At 32.5% G+C, this 16973-nt stretch overlaps 1 protein-coding gene across 2 annotated transcripts; it reads right to left on the minus strand.

Annotated features, from left to right (window-relative positions):
* Nucleotides 1-6700: 6700 nt before the first annotated feature.
* Nucleotides 6701-16893, minus strand: LOC127726258 (histone PARylation factor 1-like). 2 transcript variants are annotated; one of them, XM_052233562.1, is made up of 7 exons: nt 16786-16893; nt 13879-14050; nt 12611-12832; nt 10877-11075; nt 10166-10264; nt 8889-9130; nt 6701-7960 (listed from the first exon to the last, which is right to left on the minus strand). In XM_052233562.1, exons 1-7 carry the CDS (start codon nt 16891-16893, stop codon nt 7656-7658), a joined length of 1347 nt encoding a protein of 448 aa, XP_052089522.1. In that variant the 3' UTR covers nt 6701-7655. The 2 variants fall into 2 exon arrangements, with proteins under 2 accessions (XP_052089522.1, XP_052089520.1); XM_052233560.1 differs by having other exon boundaries at nt 13879-14053.
* Between the last annotated feature and the right edge of the window lie 80 nt (nt 16894-16973).

Here is a 16973-nt window from a genome sequence, read left to right on the forward strand (position 1 = left end):
ATAGGTCAAATGTGTGTGTTGTATGGAATGATTATAAAGTGTACATGTCTGTCTAGCAGGGTTCATATGACCTTGACCTCATTTTCATGGTTCATTGGTCAATGCTGAGTGTATGTGATACTTGTTATAAAACCTTCATATTAGGCTTTTAACATAAATTCAATTACAAGTAAATTTCAGTGTGTGCACTCTTGTTTAAACTGTATCAACCAAAAAAATTTCAGGTCAAATTAAATGAACTTGATTAACATGTATGATATGCACCTGTTACTGACTTGACTGTTACATTATAGTTACTGTTTATGCTGGATGTATAAATGGCTACTAACATCTAGTGGAAAATTAAATGCATGTTCAGGACGAGAACATGATAATGTGATATGAGTATAAACCCTGTTTTGTACTGCACCGACAAGCTGAGCCAGATTTTAAATGTGCTAGTTCTCAAGATAACAGTCGGCAAGTAGATATGTCACCATATCCAGAGTCATTATTCTGACTCTGAGCTGACCAGTCCTTTCTCAGAAGTTACTCCTAAGGCAGCCTGCTAGGCTGAGAAGCAAGCAGCAAATATCAAAAAGTAAAATAACAAAAATACCGAACTCCAAGGAAAATTCAAAACGGAAAGTCCCTTATCAAATTGCAAAATCAAAAGCTCAAACACATCAAATGAATGGAAAACAACTGTCATATTCCTGACTTGGTTCAGACATTTCCTTATGTAGACAAGAGTGGACACGCTGAAATGTCTCGCCTTCTTTACTAATCATTGATATTATGTTGATAGTCCTAAATATAAAGCTTTATTACAACTGTCACACAAACTTAACATTAACCAAGTAAACTAAACATTGACCAATGAACCATGAAAATGAGGTCAAGGTCAGATGAACCATGCTAGGCAGGCATGTACAGCTAACAATTCTTCCATACAAGAAATATAGTTGACCTATTGCTTATAGTATGAAAAACAGGCCAAAACACAAAAACTTAACACTGAGCAATGAACCTTGAAAATGAGGTCAAGGTAAAAAAAAACCTGCGTGACTGACAAATAGATCATAAAATATTTCCATACACCAAATATAGTTGAACTATTGCATATAGTATTAGAAAAAAAGACCAAAACTCAAAAACTTAACTTTGACCACTGAACCATGAAAATGAGGTCAAGGTCAGATGACACCTGCCAGCTAGACATGTACACCTTACAATCTTTCCATACACCAAATATAGTTGAACTATTGCATACAGTATAAGAAAAACAGACCAAAACACAAAAACTTAACTGTAACCACTCAACCATGAAAATGAGGTCATGGTCAGATGACACCTGCCAGCTAGACATGTACACCTTACAATCTTTCCATACACCAAATATAGTAGACCTATTGCATATAGTATAAGAAAAACAGACCAAAACACAAAAACTTAACTATAACCACTGAACCATGAAAATGAGGTCAAGGTCAGATGACACCTGCCAGCTAGACATGTACACCTTACAGTCCTTCCATACACCAAATATAGTAGACCTATTGCATACAGTATAAGAAAAACAGACCAAAACACAAAAACTTAACTATAACCACTGAACCATGAAAATGAGGTCAAGGTCAGATGACACCTGCCAGCTAGACAAGTACACCTTACAGTCCTTCCATACACCAAATATAGTAGACCTATTGCATACAGTATAAGAAAAACAGACCAAAACACAAAAACTTAACTATAACCACTGAACCATGAAAATGAGGTCAAGGTCAGATGACACCTGCCAGCTAGACATGTACACCTTACAGTCCTTCCATACACCAAATATAGTAGACCTATTGCATACAGTATAAGAAAAACAGACCAAAACACAAAAACTTAACTATAACCACTGAACCATGAAAATGAGGTCAAGGTCAGATGACACCTGCCAGCTAGACATGTACACCTTACAGTCCTTCCATACACCAAATATAGTAGACCTATTGCATACAGTATAAGAAAAACAGACCAAAACACAAAAACTTAACTATAACCACTGAACCATGAAAATGAGGTCAAGGTCAGATGACACCTGCCAGCTAGACAAGTACACCTTACAGTCCTTCCATACACCAAATATAGTAGACCTATTGCATACAGTATAAGAAAAACAGACCAAAACACAAAAACTTAACTATAACCACTGAACCATGAAAATGAGGTCAAGGTCAGATGACACCTGCCAGCTAGACATGTACACCTTACAGTCCTTCCATACACCAAATATAGTAGACCTATTGCATACAGTATAAGAAAAACAGACCAAAACACAAAAACTTAACTATAACCACTGAACCATGAAAATGAGGTCAAGGTCAGATGACACCTGCCAGCTAGACATGTACACCTTACAGTCCTTCCATACACCAAATATAGTAGACCTATTGCATACAGTATAAGAAAAACAGACCAAAACACAAAAACTTAACTATAACCACTGAACCATGAAAATGAGGTCAAGGTCAGATGACACCTGCCAGTTGGACATGTACACCTTACAGTCCTTCCATACACCAAATATAGAAGACCTATTGCTTATAGTATCTGATATATGGACTTGACCACGAAAACTTAACCTTGTTCACTGATCCATGAAATGAGGTCGAGGTCAGGTGAAAACTGTCTGACAGGCATGAGGACCTTGCAAGGTACGCACATATTAAATATAGTTATCCTATTATTCATAATAAGAGAGAAATTAACATTACAAAAAATTCTTAACTTTTTTTTCAAGTAGTCACTGAACCATGAAAATGAGGTCAAGGACATTGGACATGTGACTGATGGAAACTTCGTAACATGAGGCATCTATATACAAAGTATGAAGCATCCAGACCTTCCACCCTCTAAAATATAAAGCTTTTAAGAAGTTAGCTAACGCCGCCGCCACCGCCGGATCACTATCCCTATGTCGAGCTTTCTGCGACAAAAGTCGCAGGCTCGACAAAAATGGTGGATTAAACCTGGTTTTATAGCTAGCTAAACCTCTCACTTGTATGACAGTCATTGTATTATAATCGTAATCACCATAAAAACAAACAAATATGTTAACACAAAATTGCATATAGACAATGCAGCGTGTTACATTTGCGTAAAAAAAAAACATGTTTGCACAACAAAACGCAAAACGTTTGCACAATTAACCTGTTACAAAGTCACTATGTTTGTGTGGATTAATTAAAATAATTTATGAAAAATAAACCTGACTTTTTATAAACAAATTTACTTATAATTAAAAAACAAACTGCAATTAATTTCTAATGCCTAATGAAGAAACAAAACATACCAATGATGGGCCAGAGTCTTTTTCATAGACATTACTATGAACAGTTGTATTCTACTCATCCAGCCATCTACACCTTCATTAAGATTATAGTATCGACTAATTACATTAAAATTCTCGGTAGTGATAACCAAGCTCTTGTAAAGCGCACAGATAAAGAGAAAATTCAGTTAACTGTTTAAAAATTTTTGAAATTTCAAACAGGGGAAATTTCCCGCCATTGTTATCTGAAATCTCTAGTGTACAAGTACCAGGGAAGGACTGATTGATAGATGGTTCTCGTAGATATCATATATATGTATACCGTGTTTTATTCATAACTATACTTTGAATGTTTTTTTCCAGGACATTCACTGTATTTTATTCAAAACTTTTCTTGTACATAAATGAAGTACAGACTTTTCTCATATATATTTATCAATTTAATAAATAAGAAGATGTGGTTTAATTGCCATTTTATCTTCAAAACAATAAACTAAAAACAAAATACCAACGAGATAACTCATTTTCCTAAAACAAAAACGTTAAATTCAGGTTATTCTCAGGATTTAATCACAGGTAAATTTACAGGTAAATTTGCGCAAACGTATAATGCTTGTCATATTCTGATTCCAAAATGTAGGTTGTCCAGACAAAGCACATAAGCAATAAAAGAACAGAGTTCCAATGTCCCCCGCGTTGCACATATTTTATCTATCCAAAGTACAAGGGCAATAACTAAATAAAACACTTTTTTTTTGTAGCGCTTACGAGGCCATTTTCAATAAATTTAATATTTCTAAGGGCATAACTCTTTTTAAAAACGTCGATCGGCCACCATTATAAAACTTGTCCAAGATATTGCTGATAGTAACCTATAGTATAAGTTTTATAAAAATCGGGCAAGAATTGTCCCTGTGAGAGTGCTAACAAGACCGGACGGACGGACATACGGATGGACTACTGGCAAGTATTTTCATGTCCCCCGCAGCGCGTTACGCGGGGGACAAAAATGAAAGAAAGGAATACAAAAAATGACCATAGCACAATAACACAATGGTGGAATGTATAAGTACTGAGCCACGCTAAAAGGATATTACCAAAAATGGATTAAACAGTAAAGGTTAATAATTTACAAAGACAAATAAAAGAACACTATAACACGTAATTAAGATGATAAACAACGTCAGTACAGAGAATCTATACTTCAAGACCATCATGTATTATTTGTGAAGTTGATACGGAATACATGTATTTATCAACAAGGTCTTGATATCTTCCGATGAACTTATTTTAGAAAAAGGACGAGACTATCTTTTGACATAATCCTGGTTCATCAACTTTCTGCTCAGACACTGGTGATGTTTTATAAAGTCTGAGTAGCAGCTGCAAGCTCTTGAATACCAATGAGTTGGGAAATGTATATCTTATATGCAGGTGAAGTTGGTATATTGCTACTAAGGTGAGGGAAATTGATAATTTCAAAATTGAAATCCTCTTGTATGTCATAGATTCTGGTACTGAGATGACCGTTTATGTCAAATTCAAAGTCTAAAAATGAGGTGGAGGAAGCCGTGTCTGTTGTTTCTTTAATTTCTAGTTCTAGAGGATATACTAATGGAATTGTTAAAGGAAAGAACATCATCAATATATCTGAATGTGAAATTAAATGATCTGGCTTCTTTGTCTGAAAGAACTCCGACTCATATGAAAATAAGAAGAGGTCGGCAAGGAGAGGCGCACAGTTTGTTCCCATAGGAATGCTGACAATTTTTTGAAAAAGTCTACCTCCATATTCAACAAATATGTTGTCAATAAGAAACGCCAGCATACTGATCACTTGTTCCTCTGTGTAGCGTGTTTTACCTTTTTGTTCACTATTAACAAAATATGCTGTATGGTATCCCAAAGTAATAAATTTATAGCGTATGCTACCATTTTTATATTAAAAAACATTGTGGATTTTATCAATTTTCAAGTCCTGGCCAGGGTTCGAACCCACAACCTCCCACTCTAGGCAAACACGATACAAAGAGACTACAGAGCGGTTGTAAATTTATATGAAAACCATTCCCCATCATGTGTGTGTATTGTTGGAAGGATTACTACATTGTTAATATATATAGACCGTACATTCTTTTACAAGATGACAGAGGAAACATAAGAACTTTATGATAAACATTAATGTGAAACTTGATCAGAGTCATTACTCAAATAAACCACATCTCTTTTGATTTAATGAATGAGAAAACTTATTTACCTGCCATGTTTTGCTTTGATGTCTTCCTAAACTATATACTTTGAATGTGTCGATCTTGTGTAAAATATAGGTGAAAGTAAAACCAGTTTTACTTAAAGGTCCAAAATTAGTCCAGCTGGAATTGTTAGTGCTTGGATCATAACTTCAACACAAAACCTACCAGAATCTCATCCATAAACTGAAAGTGACCCAACATATAAACATTTGAAATAATGCTTCGCTTAAATTAGGTGTTATCTATGAGGAGATGAACAACAGACACACTATACCAAAATAAGGAGATGTGGTATGACTGTCAATGATACAACTATCCATTAGTGTTGTATTTTGTTAGCAAGCAAATAATATAACCTTATATAACATGTCTCACGAGAAAACTGACATGTCAGCAAGGCTTGCACATTTTTATGTGAGGTAAAGAGACTGAGGCTCTTTTCACAAAAAATCTTAAGAGTAAAAATACTCATAAGTCATACACATTTCAGTATAACTTACGATCAATTTTAATCGTAAGATTTTTTGTGAAAAGAGTCGCTGATGCATACAAAAACAAATGTTCATAGGTTGTCAATTTTCATAAATTTTGACACCAGCAATGAATTCAGGATATGTTCTCAATTAATATATGTTTTGTTAAAATCCAAGCACTATGTATTAAGGTGGGCAACCAAAAATTTTGACACAGAGAATCATTTTGCATTAGCAAATGAGACTTTTTTCATTTAAATCATAGCAAAAAATATGATTCTCAGAATTTATCATTTTTAACCAAAAAAAAAAGTTTTTAACACAATTTTGACTTGAGGAAACAATTTGGAATGCACATAATGCCTATCTTCATATCAATTTTTGGTGACATACTACCACAAGAAGATATTTCTCAAAATTGAGATTTTTTAACAAAAAGGAACTTTTTATCACTTTTTTTTTATTTGCTAATATATAAACTTAATACATCTATATATAATTTTTTGTTAAAATCCTACTATAAGAAGACTTTTCTCAAAATTTGTGATTCAAAAAAAATAATAAAACAATTCCAAAATAAATGAGTTGATTTTACCAAAATATAATATGCACATCTTCATATTATGAACGGGCCTTGGTGGCCCAGTGGTCTAAGTAGTTACTACTGTAATCACTAGCCAGTCAACACTGAGGTTGTGAGTTCTAACCCCGCTCGTGCGGCTGCACTCGACTCCAATCTTAATTGACTAGGATTGTCAGTTTTCCTATCTAAGGTCTGTGGTTTTCTCTGGGCACTCCGGCTTCCTCCACCAATAAAAACTGGCCGCCACGAAATAGCCCAAAAGCGGTGCTTAAAAGTGGCGTTAAAACACCAAAAATCAAAAAATCAAATCATATTATGAACATCAACATTAGTGCAAAATTTCATTGGCCTCCTACATATACTTTCTGAGTTTTGGCATTTACAAAACACATTTCTCAAAATTTGTGATTTTTAATCAAAAGCAGTTTTTTTTAACAAAATTAATCAGCCGAATTGCATCAAAATATATTATGCACAACAACTGTGCAAAATTTCATTGGCCTCCTACATATACTTTTAGAGTTTTTTGCTTATATAACAGACATTTCTCAAAATTTGTAATTTTTTAACAAAAACAGTTTTTTCTAAAATCAATAAGCCAAATTACACCAAAATATAATATGCACATCTAAATATATTTCAAAACAACTGTGCAAAATTTCATTAATACTTTTGGAGTTTTTTGCATTTACAAAAATTGTGGCCATACAGACAGACAAAGTGCAAACTAAAGGTTACCAGCATCCTCGATGCAGGGCCCTTTATAACATGGACAAAGTTTCAGTAGGGAAAAATCCATACAGGCTTCATTAGTTGACAACACTTAAAACACCAAGGTTGGATGTTTAATGTCAAACAGAAAATCTTTTGAACATTTTATGTCGAGGTTATGATAATGATATGAGATAGAAAACTGGATTTGTTGTAGTTATATATCTCCTCACATTTTGGAGAGTACAGACATTATAAATTAAGATACAATGAATGTATTTTATTCTAAAATGAATGATGTATGAAGATGCTATGTTTGACAAATGATGAATTAATCAGTCTAATTGATTCAAGTCTGTCCCTTTTTGTCGAGATTTGAGATGTGCCTTTATAATCTGTTCATACTCGATACGACCGAGTAGTTGATATGCCAGAGGTAGTAAATGTTCCATCATTGACCTGAAAACTTTATCACCATAGCAAAATAAGTCCATGCCAAGTTCTAAACCTTCTCCATAATCACACTCATCGTTAGCAAACTGTACTAAGGTAATTAATTCCTGAATCTGGTCCATGTTTTCATCTCTTTCTTTGTCTGTCTTACTCTCTGCTACTTTCTTCATCATTTTCTTCAAGTCACCTACAAATCACATAGATTTTATATCAAATGCAGTAAAACACTAACAAAGAACATAACAAATGTTTAATTGTTCCTTATAATGTCCATACTGAAAACAAAACCAGACGCAAAAATATCCTAATATACAGCATACATGATGACCATTTCCAATACTGTTACATGAAGTATACTAGTAGGAGAATATAATGGACTATCTGAGCTATTTCCTTGTGATTTCTCAAAATAATCCTTAAGTTGTTATGGATGTTCTCTTTGGGCTATTTCCATTTTTGTGCCCTCAAATCTTTCATATTTCAGGCATTCCCAACTTTAGTCTGGTCACGACAATGTCAGGTGCTATTTCAGAAACCACAGCAATTGAAGCATTCATTTTTATTGATAAAAGTTCAATTCAGTATATTTTCGGTCAATAGTTTTACAATTATGTGACGTGTGGATTTTAAAAATCTATGACATATTGGTGTATATTTGGATGTATGGTTTTTGTGTAGGGTCAAATAATTTGAGTAAATGAGCTATTACAAACACTTCAATTGTGCAATAAGAAAATGAATGTGTACAAAATAGTTTTGTGATTTAATAAAGTTGAAACTTTTTCGCTTTCAGACTTAATATGCTTTTGTAAGACAAAACAAAAAACATATTTGACATCATTATCATGTATTCAAGAAGTTGTATATCCTACCAAAATATGCCACTTTCTTATAATTTGGGCTAGCTGTATTTACTCTTTTGTCTTTAGCATTTTATTGTTGTGGGAGATTTTCATTTGTTTAACAACCAACAATATTCACTATTCATAATTGCTATCACTATAATTACATTCATGAAAGATTATTTTAAAACATTTTGAGGTGGAAAGTTTCTGACAAAATTCTCCAGAATTAATTTTCTATGCTGTCTAAGTATTTTTTTTTACTTAACATACCTGTTGTTTCTGGGACAGGGCGATAACCAACTTCATTGTCATCAACAGGAACCACAATACCAGCACCATGGAATGTCTTACATACAACCTTCTTGTCACGCTCTTTCATTCCCTTAGACTTCAGGTCTAATGAATATTTCTTCTTCTTGGCCCATTCTATTATCTCATCCTGAATATTCTGTAACTTTTTCTTCTTTGTGCCATCAGTACTTTTAGCTTTTATTTGTTCATCTATACAATTTCTGTAAAAATGTTAAACAATTAGGACCTCTCTAGATAATATAACATCTGACAGGTTAGAAAGACTTCTGTTTCAAAACGCCCTTCAGAAACCAAAATAGTTAATAGATATTTTTCTATAACTTTAACTTACCACTGCCAATACATTGAGTTTTTATACCTTTTAACCCCTCAAACCCCAATGTCTCTAGTACATGCATATATTTTTGGACTAGCCTTGAGGAAATTTAGTTATACCAAGAATTTACATTATTATTCATGGCAAGAAGATTTTCAAAGGTAAAGAAATATATCATCCTTTTTGTAATGTACTTATTTGTTAAAATACATATATCAATATCATACATTAAACTTAAGGAAATGAGTCTATACTGAATATTTATTCAGAAATATAAAATGTGAAAATAGGCAAATTTATTTAAACAATCCCATAATCAAAGGTGCACAACCTCAACAGCTTTGCAAAATTTCTGTAAAGTTCCAAAAATTGTTTCCATCTTTTGAAAATTTTGCTGAAAAATTACTTAGTTCCCAAGTCTAGAAAAATGAGGAAAATGCCTTTAACAATTCCATAATAGCAGGTGCATAGCTGCAACAATAAGCGTGCAGTCCTTCTGTGAAGTTTCAAGGATCTGGACTGGATAATTGTAGTAGGAGTTGATTACACAAAATTTATCTCATCTTTTGTAACTTTGCAAAAAAATGACCAAGTTCCCAAGTTTGGAAAAAATCCTCAAACAACTCCATATCAGCTGCTGGGGATCTCGATTGAAACCTCTAGGAGGATTTGATTACACAAATTTGGTATCCACTTATTCCTGATCATCCGTTCGCCAATCTACCAGACATCACCATACTATTAGCCAGTTTTGGACTTTGTCCAACTAGAAATTAATGGTTTCCTATATACCTCATGTCTATCATATACTTTCTTAAACATAAACTGAACTATTTGAAAAACAGATAAATCCTACATAAAATGTTTTAAGTTGTCAAAATTACAAACTTATAAATAGAAATATGTTTGTAATACTCACTTTATTGCTGCAAATAAGTTATCTCCCTTTGGTAATATATTACAAGATTCAGCTGCAGAGTTAGCTGCAACCATAACAGGCATTTCTGATGGGTCGTCCCTACAAAGTAAAATTCATATAATTAATCATCTATAATCATTAGATAATAGTAATCATTTTAATGTTTGATTAACTGTTTTAAATTTTAGTAATACCAGTCATGACTTTGTTGGATTTTTAGCTTAAATCTGAAACTTTGTAAAGGACCCCATTGGAAATAACCTATGGTTTGAAAATACTCAGCATTATGTTAGGGTATTGTTAGGGTATTGAAGATTCAAAATCAGAGGTTGGATGTTTTACTTTTAATTAAATATTAATTTACATTTTATCCTCAAAACTTTATGTCAGAAAATCTCTCTTCTGACAGGATTAACATGATCAATTATCTTATACACTGTACAATTCTTTTTCTAATACAATATGCACTATATTTTCTAATACACAACAATTTATTTTTTCTTCAAAAGATCAATTTTTTTAAATAGTTCCCAGATATGTTTTGTACAGGTCTCTTGTTAAACGTCCTTTTCTCTCTTTTTCAAGTTTTCTTGGTACCATACTGAACTCTTTTACTTTCAAATCTTGATAAATGTTCAATCATTTGCTTTTTAATATTATCATTTACTGTTTAATAATAAAGTGATAATTCTTATTGTTATCTCCCCTTACCTAAGATAACCAAGGTGAAATTGAGATTTGTTGTCTCCCCTGATAACTGTCATAAATTCAGGAGGATCATAATAGTATCTCCAATGTAGAAGGTAATTAGGTTTCCTGCCATGTTTATTCTTCCTAACACCCTTATGTCGTCCAGCCAGGATATCAAATGGTCCCACTAACTGGTACCCTAATACATCATGTAATGCATCTAAAAATAGTAACAGGAGAAAATCACATATGTTTTGCTGGTTTATATATATCTATATATATATATAGAGAGATTCTATTACTGCATCGAGTGTGATACAATATTTATCCACTCAAGACAGTTAAATATCTAAAATTTAACTGTCAAGTGTGGATAAATATTGTATTGCACAAAATTTGGTGGTGGAATCTGTTTCTATAATGATTTTAGACGATATACAGACAATCTTAATCCTTATTTTTTCAAATGATCTGCAAAAAGGTGTTCTTTCTATGTGACATCATCAGGCATGGTAGCCTTTTTTCATGACGTCACAATAGGAAATTCAGAGGAAAATAAGAAAATTTGACTTCATAATCGAAGTTTGACCAATGAAGAACTGAGATCAAATGAACCACACGTTGATTAAATAAAAATAATCAACAGGTCAGGAAAAGGATGAATCGTATAAGAATTAGAGAAATATGTATATGCATTTGTAAGTACATTATAGATAAAGGATTTCAAAATGTATCAATTCAAGGAAAAAATCTTTAAATTTTGTCTTTTGATATATATGGTAAAAAAACAAGAGGCTCTCAAGAGCCTGAATCGTTCACCTGTAATGTTTTGCTTAAATCTTTCATCAATGATTATTTTTGCTTTTAAATATATATTAATGAGTGGCTTAAAAATCCATTGAGATGTTCTTTGTATCTGTCATATTTTCTTCAAAAGCAAAGAAATACATTTTACCCCTATGTTCCATTTTAGCCATAGTGGCTATTTTTCTTGACGTACAAGAAAATAAAATACAAAATTTATACTAGATACTCTGAAACTCATTCAGCCCAAGTTTGGCTGAAATTGATTCAGCAGTTTCAAAGGAGAAGATTTTTTAAAGTAAGCAAACTAGATAAACAAATTGTGTAAAATTGTCCTCAAAGGGCAATACTCCTTAAGGGGTCAATTGACAATTTTGGTCATATAAACTTATTTGTAGATCTTACTTTGCTAAACATATTTGCTGTTTACAGTTTATCTTTATCATTAATACTATTCAAGATAATAACCAAAAACTGCAAAATTTCCTTAAAATTACAAATTTAGTGGCAGCAACCCAACAATGGGTTATTAGATTCATCTGAAAATTTCATGGCTGATAGAACTTAACCTTATGAACACTTTTACTCGTGTCAGATTTGCTCTAACTGCTTTTGTTTTTGAGATACAAGCCAAAAACTGCATTTTACCCCTATGTTCTATTTTTAGCCATGGCGGCCAATTTTTTTTGACGAAACAGAAATTAAACACAAACTTTATTTTAGATACCCTAAGGATCATTCAGCTTAAGTTTGGTTGGAATTGGTTCAGTAGTTTCAGAGGAGAAGATGTTTGAAATAGTTTACACCAGACGGACGACGACGACGGACGCCAAGTGATGGCTAATGCTAAAAAGGAAAAACAAAAAATATACCCAGTAGTATGTAATATATATACTGTCATATCACAATGTTTGTCTGTATAGATCTATTTTTAATTTTCAAATATTTTACCTCTAGGATTCTTCTTATCAAGATGGCAGCAGAATTCCCAGAATTCAAAGAAATCATCAGGCATTTCAACAAGGAATTTCCTTTTAATATTCTCTGCAACATCATCTGGTGATGGTAGAGATTCTTCATCACTCTCCACAGATTCTTCATCACTCTCAACAGATTCTTCTTTACTCTCCACAGATTCTTCTACATCTTTTTTATCATGTGACTTCCTTTCTTCTAAAAGAAAAAGGACACTGTATAGAAAGACGAGAAGGATTTCTATAATCTTACAATATATCAAATTTAGTCAGTGTGGATATTTTCCTGCAATTCTTCAATACTTGATACCAAAGATAGTAATATGCATTAAAATTCCTTTACCCTTGTTATCATGGTTACTGGATATATAAACGTCTTTTGGATTTTGTATCGTTGGGTTGTTGTCTCATTGACCTACCCTCAACATCTCCATTTATTTGTATTGGTCATTTCAAGTCAAGAATTTGAGTGTGTTATCTTTCTATTCTTTTATTCTTCCTAATACAGTGACTTTACCATTACAACTTCAAGCCACTGAGATTCTGTACAAACCAGTAACTTTTGAAATATTTTCCATGGATGCACACCAATAACACAACATGTTTATACACAAATTTTCAGGTTTAGCCAATAACTTTAAAAATCTAATTTTAAAGATTGCTTATACAGATAATACAAGGACTTTTTAATTTGTTGCTTTCATTTTGCATTGTGGAATTAAAATTAAACATTTTATTAAGCAAATAAAGGAAATATTTTGAATTGAAGTTATCTTCAGTTGTCTATAATTCTACTAGGGAGATTCACAGATTTTTAGAACAGATATATTTATAGACAGCTGTGTCATTGGAGTATTTGTTAACATGTGCAATACTGTTGTTGAATAAAAAAAAGAAGAAGACAAGTACAGTTACTTGTAAATTAAATATCTGAGTATATATCAATGATAAATTTGCTTGACATTGACATATTTAGGATTTGCTTGACATGGACATATTTAGGATTTAAAGAATGTCAATCTCACTTCGTTATAATGTTTGTGCTCTCAAAGTTAGAGATGATGCCTGGAAAATGTAACTACATGTACCAAGCCAGTGAAAATAAGGTTTAAATTGCATTTTTATTTCAATCTTTAAACCAAAAATCTTCAATAAGTTAAACATGATTCACATTATCAACACCTGTTATAATCAATTGACTACATGTATCTGTCTGCAGGTCATTTCCTAACATATCTTATTTACCACTATCATTAGAACTTGATGCTTTTGGTTCATTGTCAGAATCTCTCTCAGCAGTTCCATTGTTAGTCTTTTCTTTCTTCTTTCCTCCAAAGAAATCTGTTATAGTTTTGTGTGTCTTTTCGGGTGAAACTTCTTCCTTCGTTACTTTTTTTGTTTCTTTTTGTTGGTCATCCTCCTTAAAAAAAGGATGAAAAATTTTAACAATTAATTTGCAATCCCCTTTCAATTCAAACATAAACTTGAATATATTGTTCATGCTGACAAGCCAATAAATTGTTACACCTTGTGCTGCTTGATTCAAACTCAGTCTGTAAATAATGCGTTCATGTCTTCAAGAGTATAAAACATGAACATATACATGTACATGTAGTAGCAGGAGAATTGGATGGCAGGCCTAAAACAGGTCTAAGCTCAGACCCTTATAAAAAGTTCTTACAAAAGTTGTTTGGGCACTCTCGCTACAAAATCAAACCAAATATTTATTTTTTTTACATATATAACATCCATGTACATGATGTATCTACATTTGTCATTGTGGGCTTTCTATACGTTATGGGTTTTGATCATTGTTGAAGACCGTACAGTGGGTGATCTATAGTTGTTACCTTCTATGTCATTTGGTCCCTAGTAGAGGGTTGTCTCATTGGCAATCATACCACATCTTCTCATTTCTATATTTAGCTATAAATAAAAGTACAATTCAAATTTTATGTCCAGTGATGCAGCTTCGGTTTGCATCAACATCATTATCATTGAAGATTTCTACGGTTATAAATAACTTAACTTATTTTAGAATATTTTTTAATAAAAAAAAAATGTTGAGTCATTTGCTCAACTGCAAAAGACACCTAGGGTCTAAGGAATCTCCATGGATGAACATTAAACCATTGAAGAACTTTCACTGGGAAAAAAAACCTCAGTCATGCCTGTGCATTGTGATCATAATTTTTGTCCTCTTACTGCAAGAATCTTTTCCTTTCAGAAGGTTCCTTGGATTTTTTTTCTCTAATTTGGTTATTTTGCTAGGACATTAAAAAATCGGGATTGATTTCTAGCGTCAAAATCAAATCAGATGTCACAAACCTATATGGACGATTTTTAACATCAACAAGGAGTTTGTACCCTGTTTTTGTAAAACATTGTGTAAAGATTTTTGGATGGCAATAGTTTAACACTGAAATGACCTAAAATTGCAAATGACATAGTGATAGACCATGCAACATGCATCTTTCTATCTCAATTCTGAATGTAAACTGGATGTATTAAATTTATTCAGATTGTAAACTACGAAATGAATTAAGAAGAATTATGATACGAAATTTCTACAGATTATCAAGTGACAGTTTATATTTGTGTATTTATTTTTACACTTGTAAATTTCTACAGATTATCATGTGACAGTTAATATTTGTGTATTTTAGTTTTACACTTGTTAAGTGATTCAATTTAATCAATAATTGTTGTTATCATTTTATTTGCAAGTCAGGAATATGACAGTTGTTTTCCATTTATTCCATTGGTTAATTTAGTCAAGAGTCTGTTTTCGTCAGGTTTCATGAGTGTCCCCCCTTTTAAGTGTAAACAATATTCTATTGTGAAAATATTAACATAAACATTATTATATAACAGTTTTATTAGGATTGGAAAACAAGTGAATTTTCACTTTTACAAATTCCTCTCCCATATGAATTTACCTTGGAGTTTGGTATATTTGTTCTTACTTTTTTGGTATGAATCCATGATTCGTTTTATGATTAAGAATCTCATCATGTAAATAAGAAAAAGTTAAGGATACATTGCGCCAGGGGGGCATACACATTACAAATATAACTTCTAAAATATACAGTATTTTACATGACATTCATATAATTCACCTAAAATATTGATATAGAGTGATACAGGCTATCATATGTTAAATAAAAAAAGGTATTTAAGGGTTGCTACTCCAGAGATGTGGCAAATGACCTCTCACTTGATTTTAAAATTTAGCAGACCCGAATTTCCAGATAATATAAATCAAAAGTTCCGGAATTCTGGTCCATTAAATTTTATGGAGTTTGGTATTTTAAACTCCTCGGAAGTGAAGGATCTTGGGAAATCAGAGAAACCGTTTTAACCATAAATTGGAAGAAGTTCATTGAACACCTCATATGGAATCGTAACTTATTTTAACATTACTTTTGAATATATCTGGAAATATTTTGCACCATCAAGCACACAAAAGGTAAGAATTTTTACCTATGCAAAAATTTCTAGCAGTCAATGAAGATTTCATGGCAAAATTCTCTCTCAAAGTCCAGATGAAAAAAAATGCTTCAGCTTTATGATGTCGTAGGAAGGCATCACAGAAAAAAAAATAAAATAGCCTTTCATAATGTCATAATTCTTTGGACTAGTAGTGGTGACCCCATCATAGGGAGTCTCATTGGGGGGTTCTGATCCCAGATCCCGCTTACTGTTTTGTCAGATTCCTGTATCCCGCTTACACTATGTACGTAAGCAATTCTCATTTTTTTTGTAATTTCCCGTATCCCGCTAGACTTCATTTCCAGTTTTCACGGCACAATAATTTGACTTTCACGTGTCACGCTTACAAAAAATAGGCAATCCCGCGTCACGCTTAGACCCCAATGAGACCCACATCATAAAGCAGGTCATCGAAATCACTGGGGAACTGCGTAAGAACTTGTAATGTATTTCTCCTCGTGTTGCAGAAAATATGCAGGCAACATATCTTTTATAAGTCTTACAGATAAACATATTTTTAAACCAAGTGCACCCCCCTTAGAATTGATAATGATATTAACCAGAGAAAGGACTTTTGGCGGGCATCTTAATAAAGAAAGCAGCTTTACAGCAATTATTGAAGTAAATAAATTAGAAACCATGGAGGTATTATTTTTATACAGAATCGTGTTTTCTCTTTGGGTGTCTGTAATTTTGTATATGTTGTGGGTTCTTTCTATAACAATTAGCTCCAAATTTACACTGCGGCTTTTCCTCTTTTGACGCCATTTTTTGTATCTTCACGAAAAAGAATTCATCTTCGGGAGTCTTTATTTGAAATTTATCATAATTTGAATAAGGAAATTATC

The sequence above is a fragment of the Mytilus californianus genome, unplaced genomic scaffold, assembly GCF_021869535.1.
Source record: "Mytilus californianus isolate M0D057914Y unplaced genomic scaffold, xbMytCali1.0.p SCAF_17, whole genome shotgun sequence".
Taxonomy (NCBI): Eukaryota; Metazoa; Mollusca; class Bivalvia; order Mytilida; family Mytilidae; genus Mytilus; species Mytilus californianus.

Excerpts from the sequence above, each read along its gene's own strand:
- LOC127726258 (XM_052233560.1), bottom strand. The coding sequence starts at position 16,893 with ATGGCGTCAAAAGAGGAAAAGCCGCAGTGTAAATTTGGAGCTAATTGT. Across the intron at positions 9,131-10,165 it reads AACTTATTTGCAGCAATAAA|AAATTGTATAGATGAACAAA; the intron begins GTGAGTATTACA and ends ACATTTTTACAG. Across the intron at positions 7,961-8,888 it reads CCCTGTCCCAGAAACAACAG|GTGACTTGAAGAAAATGATG; the intron begins GTATGTTAAGTA and ends TGTGATTTGTAG.